Source organism: Vigna unguiculata, chromosome 7 (genome assembly GCF_004118075.2).
Source record: "Vigna unguiculata cultivar IT97K-499-35 chromosome 7, ASM411807v1, whole genome shotgun sequence".
NCBI lineage: Eukaryota > Viridiplantae > Streptophyta > Magnoliopsida > Fabales > Fabaceae > Vigna > Vigna unguiculata.
Window position 1 is genome coordinate 32080053 of NC_040285.1, and position 25382 is coordinate 32105434.

A 25382-nucleotide genomic window follows, 5' to 3' on the forward strand; every position below is an offset into this window, starting at 1 on the left:
CAAAGTGACTAGGGACATCTCAGTAAATAATTAGAAACCTCTACTAGAATAAGATAGCAATTATATCTTTATAATAATGAAAAAAAATTAAATAGTAAATACTTAATTGAAAACTATGAATATTTAATTAAAAATACCTAAATTTTACTTAAAACTTAGTTAAATATATTTTATTTCATTAAATTTAATTAATTTAAAATTGATATTATAACTTTTTTATTTATTTTAAATACATGAAATACGTCATTCAGAGTAAAAATACAAAAAAGAATATATGTATGAATAAATAAAAAAGAAGAATTTCTTTTTTAAAATTATATGTGTCAATCACACCACTTGACTGTGACATGTTCTAACATGTCAGTCCAGTCAGTATGACATATAATCATTAGACACTTCACCTAAAAGTTAATGTTGTCCCAAGAACAAATTTCATGCATTACTATTATATAAAAAGCGGATTTTTTATGAATCTTAAGAGAAAAACAAATTCCAATTTCGTTATATAGTTAACCCATAAAAATAATTCTTATTTTAATATAATTTCTGTAAATATGATTTTCTTATGGTTTTGTTTATACAAATAACTTCATTTGATTTTAAACATGTTTAGTCTTACTGGGTCGCTTATAAGTAAGTAGAAATTGAGATCCTGAAAGAGTAGATTCCTTTCTGAATTGAAAATCTGACATTTTAACCAAAACTCGAGGCTAAATTAACGGAATGTCTTTCTTTTTTGTACACTATAATACTATAATACTTGTCTTCTCAATGTATTAAACAGATTTATACAAAACCTCGTTCGAACGTGGTGTCACGACTGTCCCTTTGGCGGGACCCACCACTACAAAATCACTTCTTTCTCAATCTCTCTTTTCTATTGCTATGTTCCCATCATGGCATGGCATTCCTTGAAGCAGAAGCTCAAAACCCTTTTGCTGTAGAGTGCCAATAGGCTCTGTTCTATTCATTTTCAACCTTTGGGGTCACTCCAAAATGTGTAGGTGGAGCACCAACTCAAAGCCTTTGTGGGTGCCCATTGTGCTTTTCAGCTTGTTCCTCTGGATGACGCAGTTGCAGTGCCAACAAATGAATGACTATGACCAAATTGATAGCCCTGCTGTTCTTCCCCTCGTCACTCAGCTTGTGTATAGTCAAATATCCAATTTGACATCAATCATCAGCCAGGAAATTAGCAGAGAGTCCACTTTCTGTGTCAAAGATCCGTGAGTTTCTCGCTTTTAATAATTTTTTATTATACTATATACCATTTTTTCCATCTATGTGGTTATTTTTGCAACCTGGTGTGCTGGCGTGGATGGATAGACAATAGACAGTTTTATTACCAGGATGAACGGATAGATCAGTTTGTGTTGTCACAGTGATTGCTAGCATTGTTGTGATGGTTAGAATCAGTGTTGTATTTTTTATGTGTATCACTTGGTTTGCTAGAGGAACACTCAAAAGAATCGTTTCATTGCGTTCATTTGATATGATGGACATTTTAGTGAGAAATGCAGTTGATGTTGAAGCTAATCATGTGAAATTATTCTACGGGTTGTGGCTCCCAGATTTAGTTCCATGTAAAATTTAAAAGAAAAGAAGAAGTTGAATTGTCTTATAAGATACATTTAAATTTGATTGTGAAACGGGATTTTACTTTTTTCAGGGATGCTGATTGGAATCAAGCATTTAATTTTTCAACCGATCTGGACTTCTTGGCATCTTGCATTAAGAAGACTAGAGGTTAAAAATATACCTTTTTTTCTTTTCTCTTAATCATTTCTTACAGTTACCTTATGTTTCTCAGCAGCCAACCAACATGTTCATGATTTAGCTAGAAAATCTGATTGGGCAAGTTCATAGATCCAAGGAAACAGAAATTTGTAGAACTTGATTGGTCTGTGAGGATGAATATTATAGATATATGGGTTATAACTCATGGATGTAACTTTGAGAGGGATAAATTATAGTTAGTACAAAACTGTTTAATGTTAGGATTTTTTTAGTATCATATTCACTTTATTAAATAGTATGTTAAAACTAATAGTTAGTTAGCCAGCTGTTATTCTATTGGGACAGTTGGAGTCTGTTATAAAACAGTTAAATCTTAACTGACTAGCTTATAAATCAAGCTATCAGGTTGTATATATACTTGAGTGCTGTAACTCTATATTCAACATTACAATACATTTTACAGATTTCAGAATTTCTCTTCTCTGAATTCTTTATAGACAAACATGGAGTTCATGAGTTATGCTTTGACTATATTGTTCACTGTTAACAGAAGGTCCTCATTATTTTCTACTAGCCATCTTTTATAATTGTGTCTTGTTTGTATTCTATAACTTAGATCACTGTTTTTCATTTCATCCTGTAATAGTAAAAGTGGGGTCTGGGGAAAAGAAAGTGTTTCTTGCTACGACAGAGGTGACTGGATGAGGGAAGGAACATCATTTTACTTTTCTTTGAATACAAGAAATCTGTTTGTGTCATGAGACAACTCTTCTTCTTATGTTTTGGACTCTGATGATGTAACAGGAGATATTGCAAAACGTTTGTGCACAGCGGCAGAAGTGAAGTTTTTCTTGGATAGTTTATTGGGGAAATCTGTAAGTGCCAATTATTTAAAGCCTAACAAGAACTGCAATTTAACCTCGTGGGTCTCTGGTTGTGAGCCAGGATGGGCCTGTAGTGATCTCTCAAGCCACAAGGTTGATCTTAAAAATTCCAAGGAGATACCTGCAAGAACTTCAAACTGTCAACCATGTTGTGAAGGCTTTTTTTGTCCTCATGGTATCACATGCATGATACGTAAGTACACTGACTGAGAATCTTTAATTTGTATTTTTACCAAGATGACTGCAAATAGCTTTTTTAGCAACTTTTAATTCATCTTTTAAGCATCTACATGCTGTTTGGCACTTTTTAACTGTAAAGATTTAACAAAGAATTTATTCAAAGATTTATATTTGTTCTGTGTAATTCTTATATTTGGAAATATATCTTGTACTAGTGAGTGTGCTTCATGTGTAACTTCTGCAATGAAAAGCCAATATTATTATAGCATATTGACATCAATTATAATAAAACTAGCCGTTGTCGATGTATGTATCTTAAAAACTGTCTCTGATGCTTGTATTATGTCTTTTTCGGCCTATGCAACATTGTTCTTGAAGCATGCCCTCTAGGTTCCTATTGCCCTCTTGCTAAACTCAATAAAACAACTGGCGTATGTGAACCGTGAGTTCTCATTCTGGATCAAAGATTTGATATTTTTCATTGATTTGTTGCTTTCTGTTATGAAATTAATGAAGAAATATATTTCTGCAGATATCTTTATCAGCTGCCTCCAATGCAGCCAAACCATACCTGTGGTGGAGCAAATGTTTGGGCTGACGTTAGTAGCAGTAGTGACATATTTTGCTCAGCTGGATCGTATTGTCCAACAACCACAAAAATAATTTCTTGCAGTAGTGGGTATTATTTTGCTCCAAAACTTTATGACTATACTCTATCAAATTTGGGTTCTAGAAGGAACAGTTTTGATATATCCTCTTGAAGCATTCTCCTCATATTTAATAAAATACTGTATTAAATGAACAAATATGCATTTTACATCTTGGCAGCATGGAAAGCATCTAATGCTGTCTTCATTTGATAATTGGAAATATTATTAAGAGGATTTATAACTATTCCAAAAAGTAAAAAGAAGTGGTTAAAGCTTTTTAATAGTGATCTTGCATAGTTGCAATGGAATACGTTAAGCTTTTGCTTATCTTGACTAGACAGGACCAATTTAGTTAATTTCTTGGTATACTTGTTAGACTGTTTCATTGTTGGGAAGTTCGTTAACATTTTCCCTTGAAATTTCAGACATTACTGCAGGATGGGTTCCACATCCGAGAAAAGTAAGATACTATGAAGTGTGAATTCTTGCAGCATCATTCAAGTTTCATATTTACTGATCAATTTCTGACTGTATATATGCAGAGTACATATGACCATTTACTGATTATCTTGTAGGATGCTTCAAGTTGAGTTCATGTAATTCAAACACAGCAACCCAAAATATGCGTGCATATGGAATTATGCTCATTGTAAGTTATTTCTGAACCCAAATATATGGAATTGAAATAATGATATATAGTTGCATTGGTTGGAATTTAATTGTTATGGGAATTTAATAATTTGGGTTTTAATATTAGTGTACTTTAATAAATTGGGAGTTATTAGTACTTTAAGCAACTTAGCATTTTGTTTTTCTAAATTTAACTGGAGGGATGGCTTAGTACTTTGATTTTTAGAGAACTACACAACAATGAATATAGTTGAATTGGTTGGAATTTAATTGTTATGGTAATTTTGTAATTTTGGTTTTAATATTAGTGCACTTTAATAAATTGGGAGTTATTTAGCACTTTAAGAAATTTAGTATTTGTTTTTCCAAATTTAACTGGAGAATAGCTAAGTAATTTGATTTGTAGAGAAATAAACATTTGAGTTGAGAACTGAAAATTTTCCTTGACTTCAATTTCCCGAGAACTAAACATTTGAGTTTAGAACTAAACTTTTTACCTGTTCTCTTTATATCCATCTTTCAGTCTCTCTTCATAGATTTCTTCCTTTCCTTTGATCTACATCACTGAAAAGTCGAAGTCGTATTTTAGTTCATGGTCAATTCTTAGTACAATGTCATGTTGAGAAACGTAAATAGAAACATGTGCACACACAGAGACCATGTGGAAGTTAACACTCTTTAACTGCTTATGCAGGCTGCTTTGAGTACTTTGCTACTCATTATTTACAATTGTTCTGACCAAGTTCTCACTACTAGGGAAAGAAGAGTGGCCAAATCTAGAGAAGCAGCAGCTAGAAGTGCAAGGAAGACTGCAAATGCGCGCCAAAGATGGCAATTTGCAAAAGATGCAACTAAGAAGGGTGCAATGGGGCTGCAAGCTCAACTATCTCGCACCTTCAAGAAGGATGCAGCAAATCTGGAAAAAGTTAAAATTCTGGCACAAGCAAATTCTGAAGCAGATGTTGAGTTGTTGTCACATTCACGACCTACAACTTCAAGCATGGTTGCAAGTTCATCTGTGGCAACAAATAAAAAGGGAAAAGAACCCAGTGGTCTGATGCAGATAATACAAGAAATTGAAAATGATCCTGATATTGAAGACAACATTAATACAGAAGTAGAAACTAGAGGTAGAAGTATCTCAGCAAATGTGTCAAAGGGAAAACAACCACATACTCATAGCCAAATTTTTAAGTATGCATATTCTCAGCTAGAAAAAGAGAAAGCTCAGCAACAAGAAAACAAGAAGCTTACCTTCTCGGGGGTAATTAAAATGGCTACAAACACTGAAAGAAGGAAAAGGCCTTTAATTGAAATTTCTTTCAAGGATCTGACTCTAACATTGAAAGCTCAAAACAAGCATATATTGAGATATGTTACTGGGAAAATTAAACCTGGCCGCATAACTGCTGTCATGGGTCCATCAGGGGCAGGCAAGACAACATTTCTTTCAGCTCTAGCTGGAAAGGCATTAGGATGCTCGGTCACTGGTTCAATTCTTATAAATGGAAGGAATGAATCAATCCATTCCTTTAAGAAAATTACTGGCTTTGTGCCACAAGATGATGTAGTTCATGGAAACCTAACAGTGGAAGAGAATCTCTGGTTCAGTGCACAGTGCAGGTACATCACATTGTTTGACATTTTAATAGCTATATATCCTAAAAATGATATTAGATTTCTCTCGTCTTAGCCTTGCTTGTCTTCTTATACTTATGCCTAATTTTAATGAACTTTTGTGAAAGGCTATCTGTTGACTTGTCAAAACCAGAAAAAGTTCTGGTTGTCGAAAGAGTTATTGAATTCTTGGGGCTTCAATCAGTGCGTAATTCGTTGGTTGGAACCGTGGAAAAGCGAGGGATCTCTGGAGGTCAAAGGAAGCGTGTAAATGTTGGATTGGAAATGGTTATGGAACCTTCACTATTGATCTTAGATGAACCCACGTCTGGCTTAGACAGTGCATCTTCTCAGCTGCTTCTAAGAGCACTAAGACGCGAAGCTCTTGAGGGAGTGAACATTTGCATGGTGGTTCACCAACCCAGGTAAAGTTTTCTGCTCTTTTCTTTTTCAGCTGCCAGTGCCATTTAGTGTACAAGAGTTTTATCTCATTCTTAGCATGATTAATGGGCTTTGATACCACATTGTGATGTGCATATCTCATTCTTCTGTACGTTTTTTTCCTTGAATTAAGACAGATTTATTATCATAACTTGAATACATATAAAATATGGATTGGTTGACAGTAACACTAGTATCCCTTTCATTTTTAACGGCTGTAACCTTCTGCTTCAGCTATGCTTTGTACAAGATGTTTGATGACCTTATACTTCTGGGAAAAGGTGGTCTTACTGTGTATCACGGATCTGCAAAGAAAGTTGAAGAATACTTTTTAGGTTTGGGGATGAACATTCCAGAGCGGATTAATCCTCCAGATTACTTCATTGACATTTTGGAGGGCCTGACAACACCTGGTGGAAGCTCAGGACTGAGTTACAAGGACCTGCCAGTTAGATGGATGCTTCATAACGGATATCCAATACCTCTTGATATGAGGCAGAATGCAGTTCAATATGATATGTCACACAGTGTAAATTCAGCTAGTGAAATTGATCCCCATGGATCCAGTCATGCAGACAAAACATTTGCTGGAGAATTATGGCGAGACATGAGAAACAATGTGGAACTCAGTGGGGAGAAGATAAGACACAATTTTTTTAAATCCAAGGATTTATCTGACCGAAAAACTCCTGGCCTTTTCAAGCAATATAAGTATTTTCTTATACGGTAAGTCATCATATTTTCCTGATGTCTTGCTTAAATCAGATAATTGTTAGTTTATGGTTCTTACTCCATGCTAATGTTATTTCAGGGTTGGGAAGCAGCGGTTACGAGAAGCTAGGATGCAAGCCATAGATTATCTTATTTTGTTACTTGCTGGAGCCTGCTTAGGATCTCTTACAAAAGGCAGTGAGCAAACATTTGGTGCTGCTGGTTACACCTATACGGTGATTGCAGTATGTAAGTCATATGAATATCATTGCAAATAATCTCCCTAGCATTCACGTGATCATCTTTATCCTTATCCATTGTTGTAAATTTCAGCTCTTTTGTGCAAAATAGCGGCCTTGAGATCATTTTCCTTGGAAAAATTACACTACTGGAGGGAGAGTGATTCTGGCATGAGCAGCTTGGCTTATTTTCTCTCTAAAGACACCATAGATCATTTCAATACAGTGATCAAGCCTGTGGTGTACCTTTCTATGTTCTATTTCTTCACCAATCCGAGATCAACTTTTGCAGATAATTATATTGTGCTGCTTTGTCTTGTGTACTGTGTTACTGGTATAGCATATGCACTGTCCATATTTTTTGAACCTGGTGCTGCCCAGCTAGTAAGTATAAAACTTTTACTAATCCCAATTAAATACTACTCGCGTCATTATTCTAAAACATTTATGTTTTTTGCAGTGGTCAGTACTTCTTCCCGTGGTTTTAACTCTCGTTGCAACACAACCAAACGATAGTAAAATTTTGAAGGATTTAGCTAATTTATGCTACTCTAAGTGGGCTTTACAAGCATTAGTTGTTGCAAATGCTGAAAGGTAAATAAACCGCTTGAAGAAACAAATCCTTAATGCAAATGATGAATCCTCTAAAATTTTTGAAATATATCTTGTTAATAGTTAACACTCATTCGAATCCGCATGCTGAATATACAGTTAATTTCATTGTACAGGTATCAGGGGGTGTGGCTCATAACTCGTTGTGGTTCACTTTTGAAAAGTGGCTACAATCTTCATGATTGGAGTTTGTGCATATCCATCCTCATTTTTATGGGTGTAATTGGTCGAGCTATAGCATTTTTCTGCATGGTAACCTTCCGAAAGAAGTAAGGTTCTACCAAACTTCAGGCCATCGAATTTTACCTCTTACATTACAAACCTGAGTTGTACAAATTGGAGTTAACAGAGGTTACATTAGGATTCTCATGATTTTTAGAATGTCCGATAATTTTTTTGGGGATGATATTGGTTTTTGGCTAACTATGCATGTTCGATGTGATCAATTAGTCATGTCATAGTTGCATGTCCACCTCTTCTGGCTGTGTTTATGTATTCTAGTAATGTTAATTTTCGTTGCTATTAATTGTTGAATTTTACAGTTCGTTTCATAAACACCCATATTTGAAAATAATGAAGATCATTCGAACTTTTCTTATATATTGTTTGGTGAGTGTATCAAGAATATCGTTCTCTTAACAATTAAAAACATAAAAATCACTATGGCTGCCTAAAAGACCCAAATGTGGGCAAGCTAAAAAAATAGTGCAGATACAAGATGATTTATAACGTGAAAAAACGTGAAAACCAAAAAGTTTTCATGTTTCGAAACTCTAGCTTGTAAATATTGGAAGGCAGTGCCTAGTGCGATCTCATCTGCTTTGTAGCTTTCGTTACATAAATAGCCTTGATGTGATCTCATGTGACCAGCGGCCAGCTTCAGCAAATTCCTAAATTTAACCTAACAATGAAGAAATTCAAATTTCAGCGTAATTATAAACCATATGATTCGGTCAAAAATAATCATAAACTATATGATTTGATTCTAAAAATGCTGTGACAAAATGATTTAAAAATAGCAAATTACCTAATCATAGCTTGATACGTGTGCAAGTCATTTCCAAATAATGTCACCGAGAAATTTGAGAGCCGGAACACCTCTTATCTCAACATCAACGAGTGGTGCTTGGATCATCAATAAGCTGGAAAGTTCTGGATCACTCTGAATTAAATCAAGAGCACGCATCTGATCCTGAAAAGTTTTCATAGTACGGTAAAAATTTGTCATCCTCAAAATAAAAAAAACCGCAAGTTCAAGACACAGGTATTCTCCCTTTCTCTTTTAAGGTTTTATCAAATAGCTTAGTTATTCATTAGATAGTTCAATGAATACCCTGAACTATCCCAGATGAGTATATCATTCAAATTGAATATGGTTCAGTGCTACACCAAGTGGAACAGGATTACAATGTAGCTAACCACTCAGATGAAATCCATGCAAAAATTAAAGAGAAAACGGTTAAAATTACCTTTCTTTTCATAGCACAAAACTTGCAATCAGATGGAGACGGTGGAAGAATTTGGTTGACAACCAGTCTCTTCACAGGAACACTTTCCTTCTTAAGGGAAGCACTCAATCTAGATGATTCGCTAACTGCCATCACCTTTGGGGAGTAAAGACACAAATATCAACGATTAAGAAATGTAGTATTAAAGCTATCTAACATTCATTCAGTAAACTACAACAACCACGAAAACCTTTGCCTAGTAAATGTGGCTACACCAATTAATTGACGATATTTTGTTCAAAAGCCAAACTGACTTTTTTTTTTAATAAATCAGGTTAGGCATCACTATGAAGCTTCAGCATCACAACTATTCAACAATCATTTTCCATCACATGTACATTCACAAAAGAGAAAAATAAAAAATAAAAAGCCAAACTTATATAGTGGATTCATTTTTTATTTTAATAATTGAATATTTGATTCTTATAGTGAAAGTAGTTCTTGCAATAAGATTAGATAGATCCAGTTCCATTTCACTCAGGAAATTGGAGATCAAAATATCCAGTATAGATGCCCAACACATTCTTTCTTTCATTTTTCAACTTATCTTCTTCTTTACTGCGAGCCAAAAGGTAAACCAACCCGAACAATTTATCTTGGTTACATTTAACAGAATTTTGATACCCCTCAATCGTATTCTTTTGAATTGAAACCCAAAGCTTTTGTCCAACACTCCAGTCTTCCTTCTACTTCAAGATTTCAATTATTTAAATAGGAAAATGTTAGTGGACACACAGAGACAGTGGAAGGGAAAGGCAATAATCAACGTGCACAGGAAATAATTTCACTGAAAGACACAATAAACTGGAACAGGAGAGGGTCGTTCTTTCTAATTTGACAAATATGGCATTCCCAAAAATGTAACATTCTTTTTCATACTAGCTACCAATTCCTAGCCCTACACCACACCTGACAGCAAATATAGCTGAAAGTTGTAGTCCTTTAATATTTTTAGTAGGGTTGGTCACAAAACAGTATACATCAATTCATCATTATATCGTTATACACACCAGTCATTCACATATTAGTCAATTGTGGAAAGAATTTTATAAATCATACCGTGGGGATTGTAACAATGACAAATTCAGTTGAATCTGTGTCACGAAAAAGTTCGCGCACTTTTAACATTCTCTCCCTAAGTTTCTCCAATTTGTCAGCCTGCACAATTTAGTATAACAAATGTGTGAGCATATTAAGATGAAACTGAACGCAACAGTAATCCCAGGTATAAATAAATCTTACAGCATTCTGTTGGGTATTTTCTTGCCCAAACACAGATTTAATTGCTGATGTAGCAGACGCAATCTTTTGTCTTAGCTGCAGAAGAATAATTGGTATCAATTATGATAAAGATTATTTCTGACTGTTCACTTTGAAGAAGGAAGATTAAATATGATCATGTGATGCATCATTTTGGTCAACCACTTACTTCCCCTAAACATTTGGTGAAATCTGGCAAGGAATCAGACATATTACATAATGCTTAGGGGGCAGAGAAGAGAAATTGTGAATACTCTCAAAAGACAATTTTCAACAATTTATTCTTTTTGCTCCTTGATAGATTGCATGTTGGGTATAAAGATATCAGATTTAAATCTTTCATGAAAAGAATATTCAAATTTACACTTGAAATACTGGGATGCATTTGCACAAACATAAATTGGGAAAGGAAAGAGAAAAAACGAGGAAGATGGAGAAATGTAGAATTGGAACAGTTTCCAAGCACGATCTGATAAACATTGCAACATTCCAAACTTATAGCACAATATTTTTCCATACAATACAATGTTTTAATCACATTATTAGGTAATATAGATATTTTTAAAATTCCTAAAATGTATTATATAGGTAAAAGAACATAAAAAAAAACTATTTAATAAATATAAGAACAAAAAAAATCACAAAAACAGTTGATTAACAAAAGTTAAAATTACAAAAGAAAAGAGAGAGAAGTGATCAGCTAGCAGAGCTTATTCTTCTCAAAGCTTATCACTTTCAAATGAGAGATCCAAAAAATCAAGTATGAATGAAAACCAAGTCAAAAATCAAATTAAATTTCAACCAAAAGCAACCATGTGCAATTGGCCTAAAAAGGACATGATCCCTCCCTTCAATTAAGCAAAAAACGAAATACAGAAATTTAAAGAGCGGAGAACTTTATGCGAGAATTGTGAGCAATAAAATTTGAGTAAAGCTGTATCAAATTTTTATTATTCTCCAAATACCTTAGTAAAGGGAAAAAGACATTTATCATTCTTATACTTATTTATTTGTTTATTTTATCATTATCATTGATTAGTGGGATGTTTCTAGTCTATCTTATTTAATTATTTCATGTTATTTAGCTATTTTATGTGTGTGTCTATATATATATATATATATATATATATATATATATATGCAAAAAAAAAAATTTAGAATATTATAGGGAAGAAGTGTTCAAGACATCTTCACAGATAACCTACTCAAAACTGGTTGAGTGGCAGGGCAATTTGCATCACATTATTATATATAAAGAACATAATCATTTTATTTAAAAATTGGAACAAGTTCTCGCATTGCATAGGGTTATGAAGTTCATTACTGTAAATATCAGCTTCTAAAACAAGTGAATCAACTCAATTCTATTGGGGAGGAGTTTCATAGGATTAAATTCAGTAGTCTTACCTTTAGTATCTTGCCAATAGATGCATCCAAGAAATCGGGCAAGGACAACAACCGTAATGTATGACCCTGATCAGGAACATGGTCAATCCTACAATGTAAGGCTAAAATACAAAAGGTGATCTGAAATACATAACTATCAGTTTTTTGCTTACCGTAGGTGCAGTGTCAAATACTATTCGAGTAAACATGCTATATTCCTGTGATTCAAGAAATTGCATAACCTGACTAAAGGCTTTAAATTGTTAGTAGAACCAAAAAGGAATAGTTACATGAATAATTAGCAACGAAATAAATGTACACAGCACATAAAATGCATGCCTTGGAGATCGCAATAGCTTCATCCAGCCCAGGAGGAGGTGAATCCAGAAGTTCTCCCAGTTTTAGCTCTCCCAACTATTGCAACAAAAATACATAAGAACCTGTCTTAGAGAAGCAAGCTTATTCTGAAGTAGAACCAATTATCTTTGAGCATTTCTTAGTTAAAAAAATGTTTAGTTGCATAACATGAATATATAAATATTAAACAGCAAAAGGCAAGTAATTTAATGGAAATATTTTTTAATTATTTTAACAGAATACTGCATGTTAGTTTCCACTGACTTTGTTGCGCAGAAATCAAACTTGGGTGATGTGGGACTCCATGATGCATTGCTTCAATCAAGCAGTGGAGTTTGTTAAATACTCATTCTAACAGAAGCTGTCATTGGTGTTCAGATTGATTTAGATGCAAAATGCTATTAGATTATAAATCCTGTGTGTGTGATGTGATCATGGATTAAGAGGAACCAACACAAGGAGGAATAACAGCAAGAAGCATGACTAAGAACCAAAAAAGGAAGAAGAGAGTTCAAGACATAACAAGAGCTTCTAGGGGTGTCCTGTCTAGAAGCAAGGCTAAATAGCTTGAGGAGGACCTTCATCAAACCAAAAAAACTTAAGGATTCTAAAACCCTTCCAACAACAAACAACCAGAGCTTTCTTCTAAAACTCTTCCAAGAACCCATCAAGAACCAAGCTTCCATACACCTTGACCGAACTTAACACATTCATACACCTCTTAGAGTCGAGACTCACTCCACCCTGATTCAAACACACCAAGAAACCAACCAAACCTTCTACAGGTGCAAGGTTCTTTCCCTTGACCATTCTTGTGTGCTTTGAAGCTTGAGCGGAAAAATCTACTCATTCCTACAAGCCTGATCAAGGCTTTTATCAGTATGTGACATTGTTCTTTTCTCCATTCATATTTTAGTGCCTAAAGTTCAACTTAGTCAGTCCTTAAAGGTTAATCGGGCTTTCTAAGAGGACACACGTTAGAGTCAATATCATGGCAGGTTGATAGTATACAGAATTATGGTTTAGACTTCTGATAAAAAAAAATTGCTTTAAGAAAATTCATCACCCTGTGAAAATTCAGTGTAACTGTGAAAATACACACATAACAAGAAATGTTGAGAACATATCAATAAATCTTTACCTGGTCTGCAATCATTCCAAGACCCATGCCATCCATGAAATCTTTGACCCCAGTTCCACCATTTTTTTGAGCAGCATTTCGAAACTCTTCCCTAGATTTCTCAGGGTTTATCTGCAAACGAAGTAAGGACCTACAAACTTAAATAAGTGGAGAGTGGTAATCTAATAAATGGTATACAATTATTCCCACAAAAATACCAATTATGCCATCAAGTAAACTGGATACTAACTATAAGCTAATTCATTCTACAACAAATGTTAGCTTACTTCGAGGGCAAAAAGTGGATAGTCAGGTCCTTCCACTGGCACCAATGCTCCCCCTGTCAAATCCTAGTGGACAATTTGCAAAACTTGTATTAGGCAAGGCAAGGCAACCAGATCTTGAAGCAGCTAACATGTGAGTATCATCAGAACTATAAGGTTAAAAATGTAATAAACCTGAGCAAAAGAATCACTCAAAGAATGTGCTGGATCAGTGGAAACCACAAGAGTTGGGTGTCCATTATTGGCAAATTTAACAGCAAGTGAAGCAGCACAGCTTGTCTTCCCAACCCCTCCTTTACCACCTAGCATGTAATACTTCCTCTCAGTCCCAGAAACCATTTCATCAAACCCTGATGCAGCTTCTGTAGTGCCAACAACCGATCTCACTGAAAATAAAAAACAATAAAACCAAAAAAAATGTCATTAAACACTCCATATGTATCTCAAAAGTACAATTTGCTATAGAAAAGCATCATTTTCGGAGGATCTTACCTTAGAGCAAGCAGTAACATATCATGCAACCACAAGTTTAAAGCAAAAATATAATTTGTACTTGCAAATAAGTAATGGGACTGCTAAAAAGCGTCATTGTTCATACACTACAAGGTTAAACCCAAATTATGGTGAACTCTAAACTAGTCACATAAAATGACACTGAACCTATCTATTTAAAATAAAGATAAATGAGAATCCTACTCAAAAAGATTATCTAAAAAATCATCAAAAATAAATTCACTCTCCTCGTTCCTTCACTTGCACTGTTTTTTCATTCTATATCTCTTCAGCAATTTTAAATTTCTAATAACTCGTTGCCTTCTCCAATCCCCAAAAATACCAATATCCACACTCCTTAACCAGAATAACGAAAATGATAACATCAATTCACGGGCACAACAAATAAAATCAAGTTCATTCAATGGACGCAAGTGACAATTCCATATATATGAGCACATCAAACAGAAAAACTAACTGAATTACAAAATCCCAAAAAAGTAAAAATAAAACAGAAAAAATGAGAAAACCTTGAAATGACTTCGTGGGAGGTTTAGTTGAAGCAGAAAGGGAAACAAAGGCGACGGCTTTGGGGAGATGATGAAACAGAGGAGGGTTAGGTGCGAAGGAAAGAACACCCTTAACGGTCATGGAGTTTGTCATGTGAAGGGAAGATGAAATAACAGAGCGACATGCCATTTCTCGTACTCACTTCGTCTGGCCTTTCGTTTTGGTTTGGTTTACTCTATCTCTGTCTCTTCCACTCTCACGCCGCAAGAGGTTTCTTTATTTTTCTCTCTCCCAATAAACAGTTAAATAAAATAAAAAAAAATTTTAGTTTCTATTCCTACAAATATCATTCTTTTAGCCTATTCATGTATTATATTTTTTCATGTTCTTTTAAGTAACAATTAAAATAAATTAATAATAATGCTGTAAATTAAAAATATTTAATATGTATAAATTTAAAATGAAAGTTTTTATAAATATTAACTGTAAATAATGCGTTATTCTGTGCTGCCTGTATTTTAATAGATTATCATCAAAATAAATTTATATTTATTAAAAATAAAATAAAAAAATAAATATTGATAAATTGATAAAAAAATTATAAAATATTTAAAAATAACGTTAATTTTTAAAAATTTAATAAATAATTATATTTTAAAAAATAAAATTGAAATTATAAATTATAAACATAAAAAATATCTTTAAATGTAATTATATAATTACATATAAACATTTTATATTTACATATAATTATATAACTATATATAAACTCTTTATATATAATTATATATAAACTCTTTATATATAATCATTGATAAATACCTATTAATTGAACCATAACTATTCAACACAGAAATGCTTTGCAAACATTTTGGTTTTGGTATAATAGATGTATAATAAGCATATGATTCCATATGTTTTATAAAATTAGGATAAATTGGAAAATTGAGAAAAAAAAAACATTAAAATGACAAAAAAAAAAGTGAGAAGTCATTTATTTTATCGTTGAATTAACTGAATTGCATCTTCACCATTGGTGTTTAAGAATTTTAAGGACTATAATTTTTTTTAAAAAAAAATGGTATATAAGTTATTTATTTTTCTTTCATTATTTAATTTTTTAAACCTTTTGTGTTATAAAAATATATTATTTTACTCAGTTTTTTATATTACCTATTGTCTGTGTGTGTAATTAGAGATTTCTATATCATTAAACATCTATTTTTACACATATTTTTCGGTCATGCCTAATTATAAATATTTTTAAAATCAAACTTAACATGTTTGTATGCTTAGTCTAATATATTATTTTCATTAATATTTTATATATATTTTTTCTAATGAAAGTATAATTATTAATGTTTATACACTGTTTGATATATAAGCGGTGATTCGATATATTCAATTTATCAAGACTGTAAATTGAAATTAATTTAATTTAAACAAATAAATTTGAAAAAAAGAAGTGAAACTCGTACTTTTCATCTGAGTTCTATATTACCATAAATAAAATAAAATAAAATACTTCGACAAAAAATATAAATAAAATATTTAAAAAATGAAAAAAAAAATATGACTAAAAAAATATGCTACTGATTAAATAAAAGAATATAGAAAAAAAATAATATATATATATATATATATATATATATATATATATATATATATATATATATATATATATGATACCAGTTCAGGGTGCAGTTGTAGTAGTTTATAAATTTTTCTTAAAAATAGTTTTTTATAAATTGATTAATAAAAATGAAAAATATTCTGTAACTTATTTTTGAAAAGCTGATAAATAAATTAAGGAGAAAATTAAGATGATCAACATTCTCGTTTTTCTTAAAATAAACTCCTGAATTGTCTCCTCAACTTAAAATCCCTTGATTGTAAATGTGATCTATAATCGTGGATACGTTATCAATCTGTGAAAAGGGATGCTACGTTGTTAGAGACAGTAAAATATGTATAGACATCAAATTAGTATTATTACTACTATTATGTGTTACATTTTTGTATATAATGATATTTGATAGAACTAACTTTTATTTAATAAAAGCAAATAAAGATTTGCAATTTATTCAAATGTTAATTTTAATTAAAATTATTAAATATTCAAATTTAAACTGATATATAAATTCATGTTAAGGACTGATATAACTTTGTGTGAACTGATTTTCAGTGTTTTAGATTATTTTGTAGTTTTTCTTGCATGTAGACCAATCAAACAAGTATCAAAACAGTAGATTTTATAGATTTCATATGCTTATATTTTCATTCTTTATGGATCATATTTTGATGGTTCTTACCCAGTATTAAGAATTGTCAAACACTCCTCGGTACCACATGCCCCAAAGTTAAAGACACCTTACCATCACCCCAAGCTTAACTTTAGAACACAATGTTCATCAGAAAGAACAAAAAATCATGAAACTATACGAAATGAGATCTCCAAATTAGTAATTTCAAGAAATTTTGACGAATAAAAAATATTTTGCTCAAAATAGTGTCTCACTAACATTGCTCTTATCAACTATCATTACAATGACTTGCACTTATAATCTATTCTGTGACACCCTATTGCAGAACACATACTAGGTGAGATTGTACCTTTCAAGGTTTTCTTCCAGCTAAATCTTCCAACGTAAGATTCAGTGTGTCAGTTGAACCTCTTTTCACTTCTTCTCCACGAGAAGCCAAGAAGTCCTCAACGCTTCCTGGTTCACCAAACCATCCAAGGTGATCTGCAATCAGATGAAGATTATTACACCCCCCACATCTTGCCACCACCACACCTTTCTCGTATGACTCACGACAAACTGTCTTGATGGATCTCGTTTCACACACCTTGCAGGTGAAAATCATGGCCAGATCATGCCTTGAAGATGTCTTCAAACTTGACTTGGCAGAAAACTGTACTGAGGAGGTATCATTAACACTAATGGATGTAGTAACATTATCAGGGTTTGGACTTAGTTTTAAGGTGTCAGCTTCACTATTTTCTACATCTTCACGAACTGGTTTGATTGGATTTGTATTCGTAGCGACCCCCCTTTGATGGAATCCAAATCTGTTTAATATTGCACTGGTAGGAGAATACCAAGAAGATTCTGCAAGTAAACAACATTCACATTAATACTAAAAACTTTCTGCTCACAGACAAGGTAATGCACAGAGAAAAAAGTGAGAGAAATAGACAGCTCTTCATCTTTTATAGCATAAACTATGCTATTAACTGAATGATTAAAGAATGGCTTTAACTACAGATATTAAGCATAAACATACTGATATTCTGCCACAAAGAGGGAGACACCAGATAAAAATTAACAATATCCACTTTTTCCTGTCATTCAGAAAACACTGTTTTGCATTATAGGAGATACAGAGTTAAAATCTTTCATGTAGCATAAATCTTCATTGCGTATTCCATTCCTTTGAACTAAATCCATCAAAGAAGCAGAAAGCTAATTCGATGATTTTGTATTAATTAAAAAATAATAAATAAATAACCTATATAAAAGAATATTTTCAGGTATTTAGACCAACCTATTTGTTATTCAACATCTGATGCTTCAATTTCCATATTAACACTTATTGTTAAAAAGGGTTGCCCAATGTATCTTAGGATTAAGTAAATACTTGTGCTGCTGTAAATGTCTTTTATTGCCTCCTAATTGCTTAATTAATGGTAAAATACTTTTATTAAGTTTCGTGTAAAACAAAAACAAAATGAAAAAGATATTTCAATGCACCCAAAAATGTTAAGATATGACAAAGAAAGACAGAACCATCAAGGTATTAAACTAAAGCTGTGAAGAATCCCTGAAAACAACTAAAGAGTCTGGTCGGTTCAGTTAGTTGCATAACGTGTGCGAATTGCTATAACCTCTAGGTATCCATGTTCAGTTCCGATAAACAAATAAATAAATAAACAAATCACTGAAAACATAATGGCAACAATTTTCAGAACCAGTCATGAGAAGCTCTACGGATAAAATAATTGCCAAAAGAAATTAACAATGAAAGGAAAAAGTAAACATACAATAAACTCAAAAATTCAAATTTGAGAAGTTTGGAAAGTCCCTACTGAAGACAATTCCGCAGACCAGAAACCAGAAACAAGTAATTGTTACCATTTGCCGTCAATTAAATTTAGTCCTCAAAACTTCAAAACCGGGACTTAAGACGTGAAAAAAAAAAAGGGTTTAATTGAAGAATAAAAAAGGGGTGGAAGATGCTAGTATTGAGTTAAGAGGATCTAAAAGAACGCACAGACAGAGACACGGAACTGTGAAGAGAAATCGGAAAATAAAGAAGGTGGGGACATACCTTGAATAATGGGGTGATGGGTTTGTCTTGGGAAGATTGAGATGAATCGCCTCTGCAACATCCTTGCCGCCATGGGTAATGCTCAAACCTGTTACTTTCTCCGTTTTTGGGCTCTTCTTATTTTCTATGACTTTTGGGCTCTGTCTTTTCTTATAGGCCTTTACTGTTACACTCCCCTACTTGTTGAATTCACTCTCCCCTCTCCTCTTTCGTGCGTCAAATTACCTTACTAACGTTATTTTCTTTCTCTTTTTCAAACTGTCGTTATCATAAACTCCACGTGTGAAAACTACTACTTTTTGTTTTTTAGTTTTCACATTTGTTCCTCATTCACGTTTATCTTCCTTTTCTCCTTTTTTTTTCTTCAACAGCCTCGCCTTTACCAATATTAGAGTTGTAGTAATCAATATAAAAAAAAAAGTTTTTTCCAGAAAGTAGTAGCATCGTAAGTGCTTAGGTTGTTCAAATGTCATTGCTTTGAATTTATTTTGAGAAACTTCCGATTAATAATTGCATTTACTCTATTCCTATCCGTAAATGTTTGACATTGAGTTGCCTCTTATTACCTTTTCCTTTGAGTAATATATATATATATATATATATATATATATATATGAGAACCATGAGATACAAGCATTACAAAAAAATATAAGCTACCAACGATGTCTTATTATTATCCCACATCGTCAACTCAATGACACAGCCACCAAATTATGAATGATGACTGAAAAAGAATATCAAATCCCATTAAAACTCATAGAACTTGATGACGGTATCCTCACATCACAAGCTTTTTAAATTTTGGGAACCGCATAAAAAAGAATGCGGTCAAACATTTCCTGATAGTGTTTGCTTAATTACACGTGTGCCATTTTAATCCAAATCCAAATTCTACAACAAAACACAAAACATAGAATCCTTCCGAATTTGTTGAGTTCTTCAAACAATGAAAAGTACCTTCTTCAATCACCAACGTTTTACATAATTCGTAATCGTATACATGTGTGAATTATATACATCAATGTCTTTCTTCTTTACAATCAAAATCTGTGCAGTGAAAAAGAATGGAAATAAAAAGAAAAGAAAAATTCCACAGAACAAAAAGCCGTCACCGTGGGGCCAACGAGACCGTCAAGTCAATATCGGTTCCCATTTTCTGATCCCAGTCCTTCGATTCCAGGTACAACTTTGACACCTCAATCGAGACCCGACCCATGTCGGGTCGCTCATTCGGGTCATTCCCGACACAGTCCAATCCGACCCGAATCATCCTCTCCGCCACACTCAACGGAAAAGAATCCCTCAGCCTCCTATCCACCCACTTCCTTACACCGCCGTATTCCCCAGCCGCCACTCTCGCCGTATCCACCACGCTCGTCCTCTGATAACTGCCGTCGTCGTTGAATTCGAATTTCACCGCCTCTTCCCCGCTCAGCAACTCTAAAACCACCACTCCGAACGCGTACACGTCGGTCTTCTTCGTCGCTACGCCGCTGACCTGAAATTCCGGCGCCATATACCCTCTCGTCCCCTCGATCCTCACCCTCCGCTCACCTGATTCCCCACGGTCGCCGGCGACTGCCTCGCCGCAGAGATCGGACAAGCCGAAGTGGCAGATTTTCGCGCGCAAATTATCCTCCGTGATAACAATGCTGGAACTCTTGATGTGATTATGAACGAAACCAGAACCGGATCCCGAACCGGAGTCGGAACCGGAGAAATTGTGGATGTAATCGAGGCCATGCGCGATGTCGGAGGCGATCTGCATCCTAGAGGTCCACGTGACGAGATCGGTGTAGCTAGGGTTCCGGCGGTTGCGGAGGCAGTCAGAGAGGCTGGCACCGGGGACAAATTCATAGACGAGAAAGATGACGGCGCCGGAGACGGAGGCGCCGAGGAGCTTGACGAGGCTGCTGTGGTGACTCCGGCAGATGATGGCGAGGCGGCGGGATAGCTCCGGGAGGTCGATTTGACGGCGGAAGTTGCGGCGAGAGACAACAACATCGCGGTGGCGGATTAGGCAGCGCCAGGAGGAGGAAGAGAGGCGTGGGGCGGAGAAGTTGGCGGTGGCGGCGGAGATCTCTGAGAAGTGGTAGATGTTAGGGCTTTCAGGGAGCGTATCTTTGAGGCTTGAGAGAGAGGCGCGGCTTGAGATGGAAGAGGTTTTTGACCACTCTAATAAGTCATTGGTGTTGGTATTGGTATTGGTGTTGTTGTTTTCGAATACGTAGCTTCTTGATTCTGTGACGGGGACTTCGCTGGTGGAGGTATCGTAGTTCGACGACGACGATGTTAGGGTTTGCGTCCGGTGAGGACGAGGGGAATTCGTCATGTTTCTATCTGAATTGGTGCTTCGTCTGCTTCCTGGTTGTGTCGCGGCGGTGCTCTTTCTGGATTTGCACATCGAAGGGGAACAACCTCATTGCATGTCTTAGCTTCGATGTTAGGTTCGGCTTCGTGGTCGTGAGAATAACGTACACGCAGTTTTAGAAGCTTAGTGCTGTGTTCCAATTCCAACACTTCTGTCTGTTCCGTAGGATGTTGTGTTCGTGATTGGGCGGCGCCTTTATTGCCTTTGCCTGATGTTTTGATGAGCTGTAGATTCGGCTCACACGTGGCTGCTGCTCCCACTTTCCCCTTCACTTCATATTTTTATTCCATCGATAATTTTTTCCATCGCTTTATATTATTGTTTTATTCTTCATTCTCTTTTTTGTTTGAAAATATAAAATTGTGAAGTGAATGGTGATGTATTAGAATATCATTTCTAAAACCCACTTTATAATGATTTAACAAATATTCTGTAAAAGATATGAAAAATAAAACAATGAATATAATCTTATCTTATTTTACCTCAACTCAGCAACCAAAAACTTCACCGGAGTCAAACTCCGACTTTCGTTTTATAGCTTCCCCTATTACTTCCAAATTTAGAAAGAAGTATGAAGGAGTGAATGCATTATTTGTAGGGATGGATAGGCTTTATCTACCAATTTCATTAGGCAAGTGATTCTACTAGAAAACTGTGACTTTTAATTTCAAGTATTTTATATGTTAATGCTGTGAATTTTGATATATTTCAGTTACAAATGCAAACAACATGATATATTTAGTTTAATAAAATTTAGCAATATAAATTTCTTTTAGTTTGATAGACTTCGTTTAGAAAAAATATTTTACTTATTACTATTTCATTTATAATTAAAGTTATTTTAAGTTGATTGTTTTGAAGGCTTATGTTTAGAAATGTGGTATGTTAATGAGTCACGATCTTAAAACAAAAAATTAAACTTGCTCATAATAATCTGAGTATTTTTAGATTCTTCATTTTTAAAAGGTTAGTATGAGAATTATGATAGGTTCGGAATAGTAAATCTGGGTCTTAAGACAATTATAATCACTCTAATATATTTAGATTTTGAAATTGGACTCTAATATATTTAGATTTTGAAATTGGACTCGAAACTTACTTAAAATAAGAAACTTTTTTTTTTCACAAAATTCACTGTCTCACAATTAGAGAATAGAGAAATAGAAAGTATTTCTTATTAACCAAAATTGAATGATACAAGTGTATCTTTTACAGAAAAAAACAATATTGAATAATTATCATAATACGTTATTGTAGTTGAAGAATATTTAGGATTACAACAAAACACCTAATTCAAAATGCTAATCGGTCTGAGTCTTAGCAAGTCTCTCAGCTTTTCAAACATGTTTTGTATTAGAGGCTTTGTGAACACAAAGCTACTTGATCTTCTGTAGAGCAACATACAAGCTCCAATTTGGCCTTGTAAATTGATCTCTCAGAAAAATAAACTTTGTTTCTATATATTTGTTTCTACCATGACATACGGGATTTTTGGATATGCTAATGTCAGATTTGTTTTCTATCAAAAGTTGAATTGTTTTTTTGCAATCAAGGTTTAAGTGTTGCAAGCCACAAACACTGACAAGTTGTTTTTATAGCAGTAATGTATTCTGCTTTACACAAGGATAGTGTCACAACATTCTGTTTCCTCGAGCACCAAGAAATTGGTGCCTGCATGAAAAAATAGCCAAAAGTACTCATTTTATCAACTCTATCTCCACACCAGTCTGTGTCAACCAAACTTTTATATTCTCTTCGTCTTGATTTGTTATTCTTGAAAAGAATAAGCCAAGTTCTGTCATACCCTTCAGGTAACTTAGTATATGATTTGATGTAGTTAAATGTGGTACTCTGGGAATTGGTTAACAAATCCAACACCATAATTAATATCTAGTCAGCTATTACAAACATATTTGTTGTTGTTCAGTTGTACTGTTTGTCAATGGATAGCACCTGTTAAAGATGCTCTGATCCTAAAGTTAATGGTAGATCGATTGGTGAAAGTCGTAAATGATGAATTAATGCGAGAGAAAAAGTTTCAACAACTATACATTTGACCTGTATTTATAATTTTTCACATGGGTCGGTGATTAAGGTTAGCCTAATCATGATCCAATTACTTTTTCATTTTGATTACTAGCATTTTTTGTACTGATTAGATGATTGGTTAATTCATTATGATGCCGGTCAGCATGACTGACATGATGACGTGATCCATAATTTGTGTAAAGGACAACGATGAAACTCTAGTGACTGTCCAACTCTTAACACCAACAACACTTGAAGCCGAATAATTATTGATCATATTAATGAAGATCTTCTTCTAAATAATCTCACACGACCGATGAATGCGTGTTTGATTGCACCTCTACAAATTTTCTTCAAAAGTAATCTCACGATATACATCCTATCACATTTTTAAAGATTTTTCCAAAATAATCTCATATAACCGGTCAATAGAGCCCAACCATACAGTACAAAAATGTTTCTATATCCTTAAAATAGACTTTGCATTATCATTATATAGTTTACGCCTATCTTCAGCTTAAGAACACGAATTGAATACTGATCTTGAAAAAAAATAATTTTACGAACTCAATTTATTTAACCCAATTAAAATGAGTTTCTAATCAAACTTTAAACAAATTAAAGGAACCTGTTACCTCATACTTAAATTCGTTTACTATTTAGATTTGATTTGTAAATTATCCATTTGAGCCAGTATACATATTTATTTTTCATTTTTATCCTTTAAATAGTTATTTTTTAAAATTAAAATAAATATTTTTTCAATTTTACCTTTTAAGTAATTGTTTTTTAAAATCTACATTTTGTATTGACTATTTTTTTAAAAAAACTTAACCATTTTTTTAAAATAAAATAATTATCTATAAAAAAATTATAAAAAAAATCATATTTACTTTTATAATAATAATAATAATATTTTTATTTTTATTTTTATTTTTATTACCATAGTAAAAGTTGGTAAAATAAAACCTCAATCATCAACATTAAAAAAAACCCTAATCAATGTTAACCTAAATAATTAAATTTATTATTAAATAAAAATAATATCAATTAATTTCAATTGTGATATAAAGTTTTGTAAATACTATTTAAAAAAATCTTGACAATTTTTGATAGAAAAATCACATAATCCACAATCAACTACAAAAAATAAAAAATTTTGATATTTTAAAAATTTTAACAACTATTAAATATTTAAGTTTTTTCTTTTGTATTTTGTATTAATGAAAATACATTACTAAAAAAATTAAAAAATTAAATTTTAATTTCTTTATTAAAATATATTTTAAAAAATAAAACAATTCAAAATAAAATTATTTCATATTAAATATATTTAAATATATCTCAAAAATTTTGAAATTTTCTATCCCAAACACAATATTCAACCCCTAAAGTGATTTTGTGTAAAAAATAGTAATATATTAGAAAGCTATTGCCAATCTAATTAAATCAAACCAAAAAATATATTAGAAAGCTATTGGCAATCTAATCAAATCAAACCAAATTATGATCCGAACCAAGCATGTTTAAAACATTGAAATAATAAAACTAAACTGGTTTATATTTTACAACCAATTCAACTACGGTAAACCATAATCCGTTTTGAGCCAATTAAAAAATTGTCTTAAGAAAAAGTGTCTGGTTCTCGCTCAGATTTGAGTCAATCAAAATTAAACAAACAAGCGTTTGATTCTTGTACTTTGAATCACTCTACCAACACAAAACCAACCAAAACCTAAAATAACTTTTTGAATACATTTAAAATAAATCCAAAACTAAAAAACTGTTTTTTCTCAAAAACTAGTTCCACCGGAACCAAGCTAATTTAAGAAGAGAAAAGAAAGTTTTTTTGTATTGCAAAATTCAATGCTAATTAGATAATTATCATCCACCAATATTGTAAGCAGAACTAACATTAATATTCGTAATTTAAATAAAAAAATTATTGCAGAAAACCAATTCAAAGTAGGAATAAATAATCTGTTATAAGTAGGGTAGCAAAAGTAAGTTTGGTGGACTACAAAGTCTATTTT

The 25382-nt window shown here is 33.0% G+C and overlaps 4 protein-coding genes across 7 annotated transcripts; 1 reads left to right on the top strand and 3 right to left on the bottom strand.

Moving 5' to 3' along the window:
- The first annotated feature begins 832 nt into the window (after positions 1 to 832).
- Positions 833 to 8227, top strand: LOC114191531 (ABC transporter G family member 28-like). Of its 4 annotated transcripts, none has more exons than XM_028080746.1 (14): positions 833 to 1226; positions 1670 to 1746; positions 2542 to 2814; positions 3180 to 3243; positions 3334 to 3480; positions 3877 to 3911; positions 4027 to 4100; positions 4776 to 5704; positions 5827 to 6123; positions 6374 to 6865; positions 6951 to 7099; positions 7184 to 7473; positions 7550 to 7683; positions 7818 to 8227. In XM_028080746.1, the coding sequence occupies exons 1-14, from the start codon at positions 997 to 999 to the stop codon at positions 7972 to 7974; spliced, it is 3348 nt and encodes a 1115-aa protein (XP_027936547.1). In that variant the 5' UTR covers positions 833 to 996; the 3' UTR covers positions 7975 to 8227. The 4 variants fall into 4 exon arrangements, with proteins under 4 accessions (XP_027936547.1, XP_027936551.1, XP_027936548.1 ...); XM_028080750.1 differs by lacking the exon at positions 833 to 1226 and having other exon boundaries at positions 2384 to 2612; positions 2683 to 2814; XM_028080747.1 differs by lacking the exon at positions 833 to 1226 and having other exon boundaries at positions 2384 to 2814.
- A 37-nt stretch (positions 8228 to 8264) lies between these two features.
- On the bottom strand, positions 8265 to 14905 carry LOC114191532 (ATPase ARSA1-like). The gene is made up of 12 exons (XM_028080751.1): positions 14639 to 14905; positions 13791 to 14002; positions 13620 to 13682; positions 13354 to 13464; positions 12195 to 12269; positions 12029 to 12097; positions 11877 to 11942; positions 10452 to 10526; positions 10269 to 10367; positions 9171 to 9305; positions 8729 to 8893; positions 8265 to 8602 (listed from the first exon to the last, which is right to left on the bottom strand). Exons 1-11 carry the CDS (start codon positions 14805 to 14807, stop codon positions 8756 to 8758), a joined length of 1212 nt encoding a protein of 403 aa, XP_027936552.1. The 5' UTR covers positions 14808 to 14905; the 3' UTR covers positions 8265 to 8602; positions 8729 to 8755.
- A 2144-nt stretch (positions 14906 to 17049) lies between these two features.
- On the bottom strand, positions 17050 to 19082 carry LOC114190499. Its single transcript, XM_028079411.1, has 2 exons — positions 18951 to 19082; positions 17050 to 17731 (listed from the first exon to the last, which is right to left on the bottom strand). Exons 1-2 carry the CDS (start codon positions 19021 to 19023, stop codon positions 17235 to 17237), a joined length of 570 nt encoding a protein of 189 aa, XP_027935212.1. The 5' UTR covers positions 19024 to 19082; the 3' UTR covers positions 17050 to 17234.
- A 696-nt stretch (positions 19083 to 19778) lies between these two features.
- Positions 19779 to 21624, bottom strand: LOC114190074 (protein LYK5-like). The gene has a single exon (XM_028078839.1). The coding sequence runs from the start codon at positions 21352 to 21354 to the stop codon at positions 20059 to 20061; it is 1296 nt and encodes a 431-aa protein (XP_027934640.1). The 5' UTR covers positions 21355 to 21624; the 3' UTR covers positions 19779 to 20058.
- Between the last annotated feature and the right edge of the window lie 3758 nt (positions 21625 to 25382).

Bases quoted from the DNA above. Each gene is read 5' to 3' on its own strand.
- LOC114191531 (XM_028080746.1), top strand. From the start codon at position 997: ATGTGTAGGTGGAGCACCAACTCAAAGCCTTTGTGGGTGCCCATTGTG. The intron at 1,747-2,541 runs GTTAAAAATATA...ATGATGTAACAG, and splicing joins TTGCATTAAGAAGACTAGAG to GAGATATTGCAAAACGTTTG. The intron at 7,474-7,549 runs GTAAGTATAAAA...TGTTTTTTGCAG, and splicing joins AACCTGGTGCTGCCCAGCTA to TGGTCAGTACTTCTTCCCGT.
- LOC114191532 (XM_028080751.1), bottom strand. From the start codon at position 14,807: ATGGCATGTCGCTCTGTTATTTCATCTTCCCTTCACATGACAAACTCC. The intron at 12,098-12,194 runs GCATGCATTTTA...GCCTTTAGTCAG, and splicing joins AAGCTATTGCGATCTCCAAG to GTTATGCAATTTCTTGAATC. The intron at 11,943-12,028 runs GTAAGCAAAAAA...GTTCCTGATCAG, and splicing joins TATTTGACACTGCACCTACG to GGTCATACATTACGGTTGTT.
- LOC114190499 (XM_028079411.1), bottom strand. From the start codon at position 19,023: ATGGCGGCAAGGATGTTGCAGAGGCGATTCATCTCAATCTTCCCAAGA. The intron at 17,732-18,950 runs GTATGTCCCCAC...GTTTACTTGCAG, and splicing joins CCATCACCCCATTATTCAAG to AATCTTCTTGGTATTCTCCT.
- LOC114190074 (XM_028078839.1), bottom strand. From the start codon at position 21,354: ATGTGCAAATCCAGAAAGAGCACCGCCGCGACACAACCAGGAAGCAGA.